Source organism: Megascapheus bottae, chromosome 1 (genome assembly GCF_031878675.1).
Source record: "Megascapheus bottae isolate mThoBot1 chromosome 1, mThoBot2.hap1, whole genome shotgun sequence".
NCBI classification, from domain to species: Eukaryota; Metazoa; Chordata; class Mammalia; order Rodentia; family Geomyidae; genus Megascapheus; species Megascapheus bottae.
Window position 1 is genome coordinate 32633184 of NC_143509.1, and position 16971 is coordinate 32650154.

General features: G+C 38.2%; 1 protein-coding gene across 1 annotated transcript in view; it reads right to left on the reverse strand.

The window, feature by feature from the left end:
* Spata16 (spermatogenesis associated 16) overlaps positions 1-16971 on the reverse strand; it is a 228129-nt gene that overhangs the window by 37396 nt on the left and 173762 nt on the right. Inside the window, exon 6 of the mRNA XM_090342277.1 lies at positions 13644-13791. Within this exon, the coding sequence (XP_090198403.1) occupies positions 13644-13791 (148 nt within the window). The remainder of the gene's footprint in view (positions 1-13643; positions 13792-16971) is intronic.

Genomic DNA, 16971 nt, shown 5'->3' on the forward strand with positions numbered 1-16971 from the left:
GCTTTAATATAAAAGACTTCTCAAATAGCTGTGGATAAATAGAGAAGGTTTAATAAATTCTCTCTGCTTAATAATGCCAGAAAAGGCAAAAATTCCAAGTATCTTTGAATTATAATTTGTTAATGATCAATTTGATAACCTATTCTTAAGACTCAGCTGGTGGCAGTTCCAATATTGCTTTCACTCTATTCTGGTAATATGTCTTTAAAACATATGCTGGTTTCCTCATTTGTAATAATTAATACAAACCTTAGACTCTCCCAGCAGAGGATTACAATAGCTCAAAATCTAGATACAAAAGCCCTATAAGATGAGGCTAAATGAAAGGACCCCCAGGATATGTAAACAAGAGCTATATAATGTGTGATTGTTGTTCTTAATGTACTATGTTATTTCTCATCTCTTTTGTTGCCCCTTGGTTATTCTCACATTATTACAGTATCTTACCTTGTTATCTGGTATATTGTATATGATTATTTGTTTATTTGAAATAGGAAAGGGAAGGGGGGAAAACAAGATGAGGGGAAGGAGTGAGGGGAAGACATGAGAAAAGGTATCAATGTATTTGAAGTAATTCACCTTCTATCTGGAGAATATAACTATAACCCTCTTGTAATTACAATTAAAAAAATAACTTAAAAAACATATGCTGGGTGTTATGGCTCATGCTTGTAATCCTAGCTATTCAGGAGCTTGAGATCTGAGGATTGCCATTTAAATCCAGTTTCAGAGAAAGGTGTATGATACTTATATCTCCAATTAACAGAAAGAAAGCCAGAAGTGGATCAGTTTAACAAAATGAATACCAGGAAACTGAAACGTGTTGTGTTGGCAGCTGGGGGTGAGGAGGGGTAGAAAAGTGGGAGGTCAAAGGGTAGGGGCAGATGAGTGGAGAGAGGGAAGACAAATATAGTCCTAGTATGAGATACACATTTGAGAAAATGGAGCCAGGTAATTTGAGTTTGGGAAAGATGAGAGAGAACAAAAAATGGGTGACATTGATATTCACAAACTAACATATTGCACTGAAACCCCTTTGTACAACTACTTAAATGAAAAATTAAAAACAATTGCAGTAGATAATCCCAGATATATCATCAATTTACAGCCTACTTCCAAGACAACAAGGGAAGAATTTATCAGTGAGTAGCACTGAGATGAAATGTTTTGGCCTCATTGTTGTCCAAGTTAGCCAGATATTTGAGGACTCTTGAAGAGACAGCTCAAGGACTTTGAGAGTTAGCTGCTTCTTGCCCTTGAATATTTGTTGGATGAAGAAACCATCGAATATTGGGTTGGATGAAGAGGAGATGAAGAGTTATCCTGCCAGTGGTTAGATGGACTATAGATCATGTATTACAAAATATGACAGTGGATATAAGTATTTTATATTTGTTTTGGTTCTACATGATTTGTCCTTTGGATATTCAATTTGTTAATTTTCAGGTGAAGTGATTTGTGTGTATGTGGGGGAGGGGGCATCTTGAATTCAGGACCTTGGACTCTTAGCTTTTTTGTGTAAGGGTGGCACTCTGCCACTTGAGCCACAGCTCTAAGTCTGGCTTTTTCTGGTTATTTGGAGATAAGGATGCTCAGGATTTGTTTTCCTAGGCTGGCTTTGAACTTCAGATCTTAGCTTCTTGAGTAGCTGGGATTAGAGGTGTGAGCCACTGGTACCCAACTTCAGGTGAGGTTTGAGAGAAATAGAGATTTACTATGTACACTGTTAAATTCAGAAAAAATTCAAGTATCCTTTCTCCTGTTTGTATGCAGAGCAAGTTGCAGTTGTTTGAACATATACCCTTGCAGGTGGCTTAGGGCCTGCAATGTTCAATATCAGGCAACATTAATTTGAGTGTTAATTGTTGAAGATTTCATACTTATAGATATCTACCTATATTCCAAATCCTCGTGCATCTGGCAGATGTGAACGTGTATCAGATTCTATTGACTTCTGGTACAAAAGTAGAATTGATTTTTAAAATGTCTTTCTTTCTTATTCCCATCATGTCAAGAAAACTTGGGAGAAATAAGTCTTTTTGAAGGCATTCCTTTTCAATTGATCATGTTAGAAGCAAAATATCAATGATTGGGACAGAACACTCTGTTCAATGTCTAGTGCGCCAGTGTGACCTGGTCTAAAGTTTTATCATCATAAGGGAGTAACATCAAAGGCAGATTATGCATATTCCTTTTTTTGGTGCTGCTACTGGAGCTTGAACTCAGAGCCTGGATGCTGTTCACAATCAGTTTTTTTTAATTGTTGGGATAATGTATAGAAGGGTCATAGTTACGTTTGTCAGGTAGTAGGTGCATTACTTTTCAAAATTGATATTCCCCTCTTGTGTTTTTGTCCCCACTTCCCTCCTCTACCTCCTCCCAATCATCTTGTTTTCCCCTTCCCTTTCAAATAAACCAACAAATGCATATACAATATACAAGGTAACAAAGTCAGATACAGTAACAATAACAGTTTTGTTCAAGGCTAGTGCTCTATCACCTGAGCCACACCTCCACTTCCAGGTTTTTGGTATTTAATTGGATATAAGAGTCTCATGGACTTTTCCTGTCCAGGCTAGCTTCAAAGTAAGATCCTCAGATCTCAGCAATTTGAGAAGTTAGGATGAAAGGCAAGTGGCATTTGTGCCAGGCACAGATTACATTTTTTTTTTTTTGCAGAAGCACAGCTTTTCATTGTGTCCTCTTCCCTCACGAAAGACATCCAATTCTTAGTGAAGAGGTTAGTTTTCTATTAATCAGGAATACATTGTATAGTAGAAGTTTGGAATTGGCCAGTTTTCAAGTCTTTAAAGTCTTTAAGCTCTTTGATCTTGCTGTACTAGTGTCCCTTCTTTAAAAAATCATCCTTCTAAGAGCTCTCAGCCATAGTCTCTGTCTCTCTTACACACACACACTCCCTTTCTCACTGTGCCATCTCCTTCAGTGTTTCCCCAAATTGCTGGCTCCTTGGCATTATCTTTATATACAAATCCTAGGGGATGTCTCTAGTCTTGTGGGTTTAGTTATTATTGCTAACTAAATATTTTTATCAAAGCTATTGTCATACTTTAAAAATGTCACCAAATTCAAAAGCACTTCCAAATTCCTCTAGGAAAAATTCTTTCTTATCACCTCATCCTTTCCAATGTTACTTGAAAATGAGCAAATTTATTCCTCAAAAGTGATTTTTATGTTCTCCACAGTTTTCTATTGCTGGCATTCACGGGTATGTTATTGAGATAGCCATTATTCAATTATTCTGGCTTAAAAATCTGAAGCCATTGTTGACTTGTCTTTTCTTTAATTCCTTGATATTTAGTGAGTCCCCAAAACTAATTAAATCTGCCCATTGCAACACATCCCATACCAGCTCATTTCTTTCCATTGTCCTTGCCATCACCTTGGTCAAATTTCTCATCCCATTACATGTGGACTACAAAAAATTGTGCCACAAGTCTCACTGCTACCAGTGTTGGTCCATGCCACGGTCCTTACCAACGACCCTCCCTGTTTCTACCAACTCTATCATTGTTGTGTCTTTCCTCAGAATCACAGTGACTTCTTTCTAACAATCAGACTTCTCAACTATGTGCATCTGCTTAGGATCTATGTCCTCTCTCTCTCTCTCTCTCTCTCTCTCTCTCTCTCTCTCTCTCTCTCTCTCTCTCTCTCTCTCTCTCTCTCTCTCTCTCTCTCTCTCTCTCTCTCTCTCTCTCTCTCTCTCTCTCTCTCTCTCTCTCTCTCTCTCTCTCTCTCTCTCTCTCTCTCTCTCTCTCTCTCTCTCTCTTCCCCCTCCCCTCACCCTCTCTCTCTCTGTGTTTTAAGCAAAACCCATTTTCACTTGTTTGTAGCAGCCTGTGTTTATCTGGCCTCTAAACTGTTTTCCATCCAGAAACATCACATTTTATATCCATCCTCCATAATTCCATCAATTCCTGTTTTTTCCCCCAAATGTGCCTGATGTAAGGCCCCGTGTCTTATTCATAAGCATTTTCTGAATATTTTAGATTCTTCTCTTCATGCTCTTAAAAATAATATGTACTTTTCACTTCAATGAATCTCTCAGTTCATATGGGATAGGACTTAACTCAACAAATTTTAATGCTGTGTGTGTGTGTGTGTGTGTGTGTGTGTGTGTGTGTGTGTGTGTGTATGTGTTGATACTAGAAATTGAACCCAGGGCTTTGAGTCTCACTTGGCTTTTTGGTTCAAGGTTAGTGCTTCACCACTTGCAGCTTTTGCTGGTTAACTGGAGATAAAGACTTTCCTGCCTAGGCTGATTTTGAATTGCTATCTTCAGATCTTAGCCTGCTGAATAGCTAGGATTGCAAGTGTGAACTACTGGTGCCTGGCTCCCAAACATGTTTTTTCCATTTTTTAATTTTTTATTGTTATTATTAAGGCATTGTACAGAAGGTTACTATTTTATAAGTCAGGGAATGAGTATATTTCATTTGGGGCGATGCCCCCTTTCCCTTGCTCTCTCTCAGTTTTTCCTTCCTGTCTCCACCCCCAAGTAATATAGTTCATTTTCAACATAATGTCTAATTTGCTGCATTAGTCATCCTTCATTCTTCTGTTTCTGTGCCCTCTTACACTCCCAAAGAGATAAACAAACAAGACAAAAAGAAAAGAAAATAAGCAAACAAAAACCAAAAACAAAGAAAAAAACCCTTTTGTTTCCATTTCCTGGAATTCATTTCATCTGAATCCCAATTTTTAATGATTTGAGTAAAATCACCAACCAGCAATCCCATCTTAAATTAATAAAATGCCCCAATCTTCTGAGGCATGACATATTTTCTGTTGCTCAATTTAGGAATAAAATCACACAGCCTTGTTCTGCATTTTACTTCAATCAGAAAAGTATGCTTTCCTTTCTTAAGATAACTTGCTTTAGGAGATGCCCAAATGAACAGAATGGTTTTGCCTGAACAAAAAGTTCAGTTTCTGAGTGGGGTGGCATCCATGCTGCAGCTTATTCTTTGAGAATTATGGACATTCAGTCATACACACAAATGATGGGATTAATAATGAAAGCTTGGCTTGGTAGAATCATTGACAGCATCAGAAAAACATTTACAGAAAAATGTTGATTACCTGAGTGAGGAATAGCTGTATCTGTTATGAACTTAAATATCCATTAAATAGAATGTGAGTTCTCTGGCACTAAAGTATGAAATAGAAATAACATTATCATCTGTATTTTCTAGTGGACACCTAATATGACTGTAGCCTACAGATTGTGAATGAACATTTCAAGGCATTCATACATTTCTTTGCTTTATTGAAAGCATTAAAAGAATTGCAGAGATTGAAAAGCCCTTTCAGAAAGTATGCAAATTGATTAGCACTCTATCATTACCTCTCTATAAGTTTCATCTTTTTATTTTCGGATGTGGGTGTCATTTCTTTGCCCTTTGTCCAGAACAAAATGTTCTGACATTTTGGGTTAGAGCAAAATCTAATTTCTAAAGGTCCTGATTGCTCAGTGTAATATAAGAACAGGTAAGTTTTATATGACTACTTTTTACTGATCAGGTTCAGACTTTAGCTCCTATAGTACTTTATAATGCCAACCCTTTGTCATTACTTCTTTCTCAGTCATCTCTGAGCTTTATCTTGTACTTCTTTTTAATGTCAATACTTCTATCTTGGAAGTTATCCACAAATTCACATCAGCAGAAAAAAACAGCCAAAGGCAGCAACTTTATAGCTAAGTTATTATTATTGCCCTCCTTTATAAATAGTAAAAAGATTTCTATTTTTTTCATCAGTCACAGGTCTTGAACTCTGGGCTTGAGCACTGTCCCTGAGCTCTTCAGCTCAAGGCTAGTGCTCTACCACTGAGCCACTTTTGGTTTTTTGGTGATTAATTGGAGATAAGAGTCTTATGACTGGGCTGGCTTTGAACCACAATTCTCAGATCTCACCCTCCTGAGTAGCTAGGATTATAGGTGTGAGCCGCTGACACCCAGCTAAGATTTCCACTTTTAAAAGCAGAAGATACACTGGGTACTAGGGACTGGTAATCCTAGAGGATTGTGGGTCAAGGCTACTTCAGGCAGGAAAGTCCTTGAGACATTAAAATATTATTATTATTATATTGTTATTATAAAATTGATATACAGAGAGGTTATAGTTACATAAGTTACTCCTTACTCTCCTCACTCAGGTAATGAGTACATTTCATTTCCCTCCCATTCCAGCCCAGAAATTGTGTAAGTTCACTTTCAGCCCAGTCTAGTGAGTTCCGCTGCTGCATTTGTTCACCCCTTGTGCCTCTATTTCTGTGCCTCTCCTTCCCTACCAAAAACAGGTAAACAATGAACAAGACCAAAAGGACGAAGTAGCTGTTTCCGTTTCCTGGAATTCATTTTGGTAAATATTATTTTGTATGATCAGAGGCACAGAGGCATTGAGACTTTATACTCATTCCCTAAGAGTATAAAATTATTTATTTGTTTATTTATTTACCCTTGACCCAAGCCCCACTTCCCATTTACTAGAGATTAATCGGAGATAAGAGTCTCAGGTCCTTTTGTGCCCCAGCTGGCTTTGAACCTTGATCCTCAGATCTCAGCCTCTGAATAGCTAGGGTTACAGGTGTGAGCCACCGCCTGGCTCTGTTTATTCATTTTTGAAATTATGTGTAAGTAGCTTAGATGACTTATCTATCTTATCTATAATTTAGCTAGTGAAAAGCCTCAAATTAAGCTGTGGCTCAAGCAGTAGAGTACCAGTTTTAAGTAGAAAATGCAAGGGAAAGCTCAAGGCCCTGAGTTCAAGCTGTAGTACTAGCACAAAACAAAAAAATATAGTACACTTTGATTTTTGCATTTGGTATGTGGGGACTTATTTATAATAACTTATATTTTCCCTTTCACTTTCATGATCATTTCAGAGTTACAGATGCAAGTAGAGAACTTGCTTGCCATCCAGAAAAAAAAAACAACAACAAAAAAACAGATTTCTCTCCAGGCATCTGAAGTCTACTTTTCTGAGACTAGATTATTTTATATTTAAGTCTCCTCTCATAACCTATATAAAGACGTAGAAAGATAAATAACCCCTCAGGATTTTCATAGACATTTCATTTCTAGTTTCCTTAGAATTCTTATTGATTTCGAAGTTTTGTTTAATCAACTATGTTGGATCTTTATTCTGTGCTTTATTACATTGAAGTTTCTTAATTCCACCTTCACCAACGTGGAATTGAGACAATACGAATAATAAAAATACTGCAATTCCCTTCAATATGCATTAGACTCACTACAGGCAGAATAATGACAAAATGTTGCAATAATTCAAATTAACTACTGTCCTATAACACAATCGAAAAGTCTGAACGGTCACGGGTCCCTTTGATTTTCCTTTGACAAATTTAAAGGTGAGACCAACCTTCCTAAGTCAGACAGCCTATCATGTTTACTTGTCTCTAATTACTGGTTCAACCAAAGGCATGGGATGCAATTTGGGTCAAGTTCAAGGACTTGTAAAGAAGAGGCTAGAGGGCTCCTTCAAGGAGTGTGTTGAGGTATGTACATGGCATCTGAGCTTTTGGCTGTCCCACTCCAAGCTGTAGCAGTTGAGGGAATGCTCTAGGCAGAGGAGCACCAAGACTATGTTCAGAATGAAGCTGACTATGAAAATAGCAATGAGAGATTCTGAGCTGCTGATCAAGTTGAACTTCAAGGTCATCTTACCTTTTGGTACTTCATTTATGTAAATCAGTGTGTTCCTCACCTTCTGGCTCTTGAAAGTTATGGATATGGGGTTTAGTTAACAGTTCAATACCTCTCCATTTAATATGAGGGGTTCAAAATATTATAGTTGAGATGTAAAACACATGTAAGTGCTTCAAATTGGGTTCTGGGGAGAATTTGTTTTTAAATAGGAAAAAAATAAAGAGTGTGAGGATTGGGAGTTATTTTTATAGGTAGCGTGAATATAGCAAAATAGAGCAGACATTGATGATGCCATTGCTATAACATTATTACATTGCTAGACACTTAAAATTTATGCTAGTACAACCATATAAGGGATGACTACTCTGGAGAATGACATAGTTGTTCCTCAAAAATTTAAATCCAAGTATTTCATCTCTGGATATATCCTCAAAATAATTGGAAGCAGAGACCTGAAAGGATACTCATGTGCACATGTTATTAGCACCTTATTCCATGGCCAAAGAAAGAAGCAACTCATTTTTTTTTTATTTTTTTGCCAGTCCTGGGCTTGAGCTCAGGGTCTGAGAACTGTCCTTGGACTTTCTCAAGGCTAGAGCTCTACCACTTGAGCCTCAGCACCACTTCCGGCTTTTTTTTCTATGTATGTGGTACCGAGGAATTGAACCCGGGTCTTCATGCATGCTAGGCAAGCACTTTAACCACTAGGCCAAACTCCCAGCCCCGCAACTCATTTTTCTAAGTATAGATGAGTAGACAGACAGTGTGCTGAATACACACCAAGGAATATTATGCGACCTTAAAAAGAACATCTGTTACACTACAACATAGATGAATTTGGAAGCCTCCTGAGTAGTTTTCAGATTATAGGTGGGAAGCACCTGCACCTCTGTCTTCCTTTGGTCATAAGAAAATAGGTAGGGGGCAGTTGAGTTCTGAGGGGATTCTGGCTGAGCTGAGGCAGAGTACCTTTATGTACTATTGCTGAGAACAGCCTTTACCTCCATTGGACAGCACTGCTAGAATACCACATTTTGGACACCAGAAAGAACAACGTTTTAAAATTTTCAGGACAGGAAATTCCATCCTATATTTCAAGAGATTTTTCTGTAACTGTGGGAAATGATTTTTTCTTATTCTATGAGGGATTCTATGGTAGGAACCTGAAATGATTGATTGTCTTTTGTGACCAACTCGGCTGTAACACTTCCTTAATGAGCTTGGAGATGGAGGTTCCTTAATTCTGTAACTTTTTTTTCCATTTGAGAAAGCTAGTTATGAAGGGAAAAAGATTTGATCTTGAAAACTCCTAGTTCCCGACAAAATTATAATCATTTAAAGAAGATAGAACACAATGAGGAATTTTGACTTCCTGTTTGAGAGAGCATAAGAATGCATTATGCCATGGGTAAATGATGACAGAACAAACTCAAGGTTATAGATTTCAGTGAAAAGCAATTTTTAAAGGTCTATTTTACAACAATATATTATTCCTCTGAACATACATATTTACTCTTGGGAGTTAAATTGCATTGGAAAGACAAAATATGACTCTATCCACCTAAGTGTTAAAGTAATTGATATCTGATCCAGAAAACTTTTCTATTAAACATTAGTAAGCACAGATCCATTACTGAATATTTATTTATTTAGTACATAAATCTTGATATTCTCATCAAGAGGAGATGGGTTATGCTTATTGTATTACTTTATTATTATTAAAATACAACCATGCAGGAATAAAGACTGTGCAGAATTGCATTATTTCATTGGAATATATGAATAAAAATCACAAGCCAAATCTTTATAAATGAAAACATAATAATTCTGCAGCTGGTGAGTTATTGTTTGTTTTATACGCCCTGACTACTCTGCATGAATCAAACTGGATTTTTCCTTAAATAAGAAAAATGGAGAGCTACACTATAAAAATAATCAGTATTTTTTTCCTTCTGTATGAAACATAATACAACAGAGCTCTATTATAATATGACTGTGAGGTTTTGGTGGGTTTCTTCACATCACTGATGCAGAAATGGTGGCACCATAATTGCTTTGAGCTTGTGAAAGTCTGGATGCCCACAGGACAAATTTTAAATTTTCACCCTCCTTTATTCAGCTCACAAAACTTATTGGGGTAGCACTCGTGGATCCTGCCTGTAATCCTAGTTACCCAGAAGGTTGAGATCCAGAGGATCAAAGTTTGAAGCCAGTAAAATTGTAGAGATGTCACTTTCAAAAATAACGTGCAGGGGCCAGGAGTTTGGCCTAGTGGTAGAGTGCTTGCCTAGTATGCACGAAGACCCGGGTTCAATTCCTCGGTACCACATACATAGAAAAAAGCCAGAAATGGTGCTGAGGCTCAAGTGGTAGAGCTCTAGTCTTGAGAAAGTCCAAAGATAGTGCTCAGGCCCTGAGCTCAAGCCCAGGACCGGCAAAAAAAAAATAACCTGAAAAATGCAGCATTGGGAGTATGGCTTAAGTGGTAGAGCACCAATCTTGCAAGGCTGAGGCCCTGAGTTCAAATCCTAGTATTGCCCCCCTGACCACTGGAAAAAATTACAAAAAGAACTTGGGACTGTCCCTACTATGAAGGTTAAGAGTGTTTTCTAACTTCTAATTTGGTCAACTCATTTAGTTAAAAAATGGGATTTACATTTCAGTATTATTTCAAAATGAACTAATTTTATGATTTTTTTCCTCTTGCATCATTTTTTTTTCATGTGGAAATCCTTTGTAGGGCTGGTTGTGGGCTGGTTAGAGAAAAATCAAAGCCAGGGCACCCCCAAACCCCTGGCCACCAACAATCACCTCTATCAGTGATTGCTGAGACCCTGTGGCTCCAGAAACGCTTGGTGAAGGTGATCTAGGGTTTCTGAGTGGAAGCTTTTCCTGCCAACCTCCCCTGGCACAGCGGACTGTACTAGTCTCCAAGTTTTAATGATAATAATTACTTCTCCAGCAAAACTTTGATGATAGTCGCCTGGTCTGAAGTTTTTGGAGATTCCCTGACAAATGAGGTCGATGACACAGAGAGTTTACCTATGGCCTTCAATTCTTTGGTTACTACAAAAGCCTTTTAGTTTGCTTTCATGAGTATCAGTATATCTGTTGGGCCATATCCTATTTGGGGATTGTAAATGTATTTCTGAGGGTCTCTGCCTGCTGCTGTGGACAGGTGTGCGGTAGGAAGGAGCACATTGTTTGTGAGGATGTTGTTAGTTGTGCACTGAGTAGTGTTTTTTTTTTTCTGAAAATAGTGGCTGTAGAGATGGAAAAATGATGTAATAACATTTTCTTTTGGAACACCTCTGTTGTGGGATCAGGCAGCCCTTCCTGCTATACAAAATATTTGTTGAAATAATCATTGTTGAAATAATAATTGTGGAATTTTACCAGGATAGAAGCCTTTTTAATTCTATCCATCAAGCCTGACGAAGGGGAATCTTGGCTTCCATTGGAATCCTTGGCTTTCACGTAGGAGATAGAGTTTAGGAGTAACCATGTTTGAGTCCAGCTTGGGCCAAAAATTTGAGAGAGCCCACTTGAACAAGCTGGGTTTGGTGGTTCATGTTTGCAGTCTCAGCTATGTAGGAGGCACAGGTAGGTGGATAGCAGTTTGAAGCCGGCCCTAGTTAAAAACACAAAACTACTGGAAAAATAAGTAATGCAAGACAGGGCTGAGACGGAAGGCATGGCTTAAGTGGTATAGCACAAGTTCTAGTGCCATGGATAAAATAGTAAATGAGTATAATAAAAGAGAGACGTGTGTTTGTTTGTTTGTTTGTTTGTTTGTTTGAGGAAGAACAATGTAATTACTATCTAGGCCGGCTGCTGCTGTGATTCATTCTCTAGGCACTACCTGAGAGTATTAATGCCATTTTGATCATCTTTCTGCATCTTGTAGGAGAGACATCCAGATGCTGAAGGAGGCATGGGACCTTCCCTCCCCACACACTCGGGGCCCTCACTCACTTGGGAGTGTGGAAAAGACAACATCTCAGAGATGGTAGAGACAACTTCATCAAATCCCAGCAGTAGCTCTGGGGACCCCTGCCCACCCCCAATTCATTTTTTAATAGAAGTAAATAATGTCACCAGCTGGCTATTCTTGTTTACTAAAAGTATAGTTTGCACAGAAAAAAACCCTCATGAATCCCAAAGACATTTAAATTCTAGCCTGATTGCTTTGCCTACCTTCCATTCCTCCTTCAGACTCTGCTGTATCTTTCCTCTTAGCACACTGTCAAACTCTAGCAATTAGTAATTATAAAATAATAGAAACAGTCATTAGTAACTTATAATTATCTTCTCTTCGAAAGTATAAGATCCTGTAACATGAATTGTCTTGCCGGAAGATCATAATTCATCATGATAACAGGTTTGATGGAGTTCTATGAGACAGGAATCTGGCTCATTAATGTTATTATTGTTTTTAAACTCTCACTGGCAACGATGCTTCCTAAGTATTAATTAATCATCATGACTTCCCTGAGAAGTAGGTTAAATACGACTGAACTCATCACACCAGAAGAGGAATTGGCAAACCCATGACTCCTCATTGCCCCCCTTCCTTACCTAGAGATCCATGAGTAAAAACGGAAATGGCTAAATGAGGCTCATGTTTCCCATGGCATTAAATAGGTATGAATTTGTGTGCTGCTGGCCACCTGCCCTCAATAGAAAACCCCCTGAAATGTATAGAATAACATGGAACCATCAGCCAGAGTGTAAGGTACCCTGGCCTACCTTCCTGTAAGATGTTCCAACTAAGGAAATCAACACTGTGAGCATTGTAGCCATGTGAACATCTCCTCTCCTTTCTTTGCCCTCAAATGCTCATTTTCCTTTAGCAATGTGCAACTCAACAATTACTGGTTGTTTTTTGTTGTCGTTGTTTTTCTTACTACTTTTCCTTTGGAGTACTTGAGGCATTAAGAAGAAAGGTGAGGATCCATAGAACCTATTTTTTCTTAATGTTTTGGTCCCATGAAGACCATTGCTTAATGGCAAAGGCGTGGATTTGAATCTAAGACCTGCAGATCCGGAATTCTATCTGTCTTCTCTTGTTACTCTTTTCTTATCTCCAATTGGCTATAGAAAAACTACTGAAGAAACGAGTGGTAGAGCACTACCTTGAGTGAAAAAGCTAAGGGGTAGTGCCTGGCCCTGAGCTCTATTATCAGTGCACATGCACACACACACAAATAGAACTGAAAAAAATAGTATGTTGGCAAATTATTCTTGAATGTGTAAACAGAAGCAAGAACTTAAAATTTTTTTTGTGAGTCATGGGGCTTGGAACCCAGGGCCTGGGCACTGTCCCTGAGCTCTTCAGCTCAGTGCTAGTGCTCTACCACTAGCCATAGCCCCACTTGCAGTTTTTGAATGGTTAATTGGAGATAAGAAGCTCAAGGGGACTTTTCTGCCTGGGCTGACTTTCAACCGTGATCCTCAGATCTCAGCCTTCTGAGTAGCTATGATTACCGATGTGAGCTACCAACCCCAGGCAGCAAGTGCTTTCTAAAGTAAAAAAAAAAAAAAAGAGGCAAAGGACAATGCCATGTGCATCTGTCGTAATGTCTTTAGTTCTCAGAACAGTAGAGGTCCAAGAACATAAGGGAAGGGAAGAGAGGAACTTGGGAGTGAGGTTAATGATGGAGGGAAAGAGGAGGTGGTAGGTACTGGAAAACAATCCTCAATAAAATGCTATAACCACTTAGTGAACAGATGGAGGATGTGGGGAAGGTAGCATTTTGCCATAGGTTTGCTTCCTTTCCCCCCTCCCTCCTCACTGTCTCTCTAACACAGAAATCTGAGACTCAAGGAATATTCAAGGATCGGTTGGGAACAAACCATTAAAGCAGAAACAACAAATAAGTAAACTCCCAAAGCACCCCATTTCATTTCTAAGGAAGTACAGTATTGCCTGATGACTTGATTTTTGAACCTTACCTGTGTAGGTATATTCCACATAAGCAGGGTGAGTTTTGGTGAAAACCTCTTTTACTTTTTCTATTTTATCAGCTGTTATTTTTGTTGCAAATGGGGTATACATAACTGAGAAGGATTCAGCCCTGGTGATAGCTTCTTCAATCATAGCCTGGGAGGAAGCAAAAGAATTCATTGGGTATCTGTAACATTAGATGGTGTTTTTGAGGGTATAAAATGTATAATTACCTTTATGGATGATTAAAAAATCTATATAACTGTACTGCAAAGATAACATATCTTGGTCCTAAATATTCATTAGGACACAATTTTAATTAGTTCTGAAACTATTATTTCATGTTAAAGAAATCCAATTACATGAAGAGATGGTCACCTTTACACTGAACTTACTTCAGAATAAAAACAAAACTTCTATTTTTTAAGGTATCTTATTCATTTATTTGTGGTACTGGGGCTTGAAGTCAGTCTCTTGTTTACTAGATAGGTGCTCTATCACCGCCATGCCTCTAGTTATTGAATCACACTGGCCATTTTGAGATGTGGTCTTACTTTTTCTTGGCCTGTGCCTGGAATGTGATCCTCCTATTTAACACTTCCTGCAGTAGCTGGAATGATAGTTTGTATGCCACTGTACCCTGCTCCTGGTTGAGAAAGGGTGCTTACAATTTTTTTTTTCCAGGTTTGCATGGCATTGTGAGTCTATGGGCTTCAGCCTCCAGCTTAGGATTACATTTTTCAGTTGATGTAGAACATTGAATTCCTCAGTCCAGCATTGTAAGTAACTTACTAAGAAACAGACACTGCTGAGTAATTTATACCAAAAAAGTTTTCTTTAAAAAAATGTACTGAACTATCTCTATTTAAGCATGACAAACGACACCGACATATTTAATTTGCCTTTGAAAACCCAGGGAAGTCTTGCGAAATAAGAAGAACCATTCTCAACTTCCTCCCTGCAAAGAATCCCTTCCCTCCAGATCACAAGTAACGTTTGAGAGGGACTTAGCTATTTAAGAATTTCTTTAAATTATATTTGCTCACAGACCAGTCTAGGTAAAGCCCTGCCAGTGCTTCCAGCTTCCTGCTTTAAATAGATCCATTACAATCTGTACCAGACCCAAAAGAAAGTTATGTCAAGTTTTAAAGGAACTTTCTTCTTTCCTATAACTTTCCCTTCTAATGAGGCTGGAGCATTGAATAAAGGTATCTATAGGTATATCAATTTTTTCTCTGAAAATAGCAGAAAGTTATATAACTTGAAAGTCCACCTTTATCAAAAACTTTCTTTGACAATCAAGAAAAAAACTCTACTTTTTTCTAATAGAAAAAATTCCACTTAAATCCATAATCTCTATTATTATCATCATTTCCTAATGAGGTGGCAAGAAATGACAGGCCTATTTTAAACTGACCATACACATTGCCTGCTCCATTCGCAGTGACATCCCGTAGCCACTGTGACTACCTGTGTTGGTGAATCAGCTCTGCATGAATTTCAAGTAGCAGAGGCTTCCCCTTTCTGTGATATGAGCCATGGAAGATTATGCAAAATGAATAGTGGGAACATTTCTGAATGAACTTCCATAGATTTCAGAATGACTGAATGACACAACTTCCATCACCCACTGAAAGAGGTCCAAGAACAGAGAGAGCTGTGAGACCAAGCCTGGAGCCAGCATGAGACAGTTAGTGTGAGTTGTGAGTGCCTGGGAGGGTTGGGTGGCAGGGGACAGGGAGACAAGGTGGGAAGCATGTTGGAAACTCAGAGGTACAGATGGGCAACTCAGGCCTGCTTTTCTGACTTGAGTCAGGAAGCTCTTCAAGTGTCATTTGCCCACATGTACTTTACTATAACCAATCTGTGGAGCTGGTCCTAACCTAGGAAGTGAACAAGTGTGCGTGTGCGTGTGTGTGTGTGTGTGTGTGTGTGTGTGTGTGTGTGTGTGTGCAGGGGTGTGCTGAGAAGGAATTTGCTCCAGATCTCAATGTTAAAAGCCAGGACCTGATTTTACCTCTCATGGATGCTGATTTAAGCTGCTGCTTTATGAGTTATGCTAGAACTGCCTTATAGAACACTACACCAAGTGGTGTTCAGCAACAGAGAGTTATTCTCTCAGTCTTCCAGAATTTGAAAGTCTGGATGGCTTGGTATGTGCTTAGGCTCCACTCCCTGGCTAGGGATGACTTTTCTTGTGTCTTCACATGTTCTTTCTTCTGTGTATGTCTCATAATCTCCTCTTTATAAAAGGAGATTAGAATTAGGGTCCACCATAAGGACTTCCTTTTAGATTAGTCCACCTTTCAAACATCTTGCACCATTTTATTTTTTTCTTTAAAATGTACATTTATTTATTTATTTTCTCATATATTTTTATTGTAATTAATAGAAGGGCTACATTATATTCGCTAGATAGAAGGTGCATTACTTCACATATATTGATACCCTTTCTCATTGTCTTGGTCCCCATTTCCCTCCCCCCATCCCCACCCCTCATCTTGTTTTCCCCCCTTCCCTATCCAATTTCAAATAACCAAATACACATATAGCCAATATATCAGATAACAAAGTGAAATACTGTAACAATATGAGACAACCAAGGGACAGCAAAAGAGATGAGATATAACATAGTACATTAAGGACAACAATCACTCATTATATGGCTTTTGTTTCTATATCCTAGAACCATTTTATTTTTATTAGTATTAATTAGTTGCACAAAGAAATTTCATTTTAAAGGCACCATCTCACTCTGAGATTTTTACATATTCGTATGTTTAACATATACATTTTGGGGGGTGGGTGGGTGAAGTAATGTTGGACCCCAGACATAGCCCCTAATAATTTCTGATGCCTCAAAAGCTCTTCCATTGTTCTCTCAATATGTGGGTGGAGGACATATTATCTTTTTGGTTTTTTTTAATTGTAATTAATAGAAGGGTTACATTATATTCACCAGATAGAATGTGCATTACTTCACAAACATTGATACCCTTTCTCATGACATGGTCCCTATGTCCTCCCTTCCCCCCGCTCATCTTGATTTCCCCCCTTCTCTATCCAATTTCAAACAACCAATAAAGCACATATAAAATATATCAGATAACATATTATAACAATATGAGATAACCAAGGGATAGCAAAAGAGATGAGAGATAACATAGTACATTAAGGACATCAATCACTCATCATATGGCTTTTTTTTCCTTATCCTGGAGGTCTTTACATTTAGTGTCACACTATTTGGCCTCTTTTTGGTTTTTTTAAAGATACTTTTCTTTTGTTTAAGTAGTTGTACAAAGGAATTACTATTCCACAATGAATATAATTTGT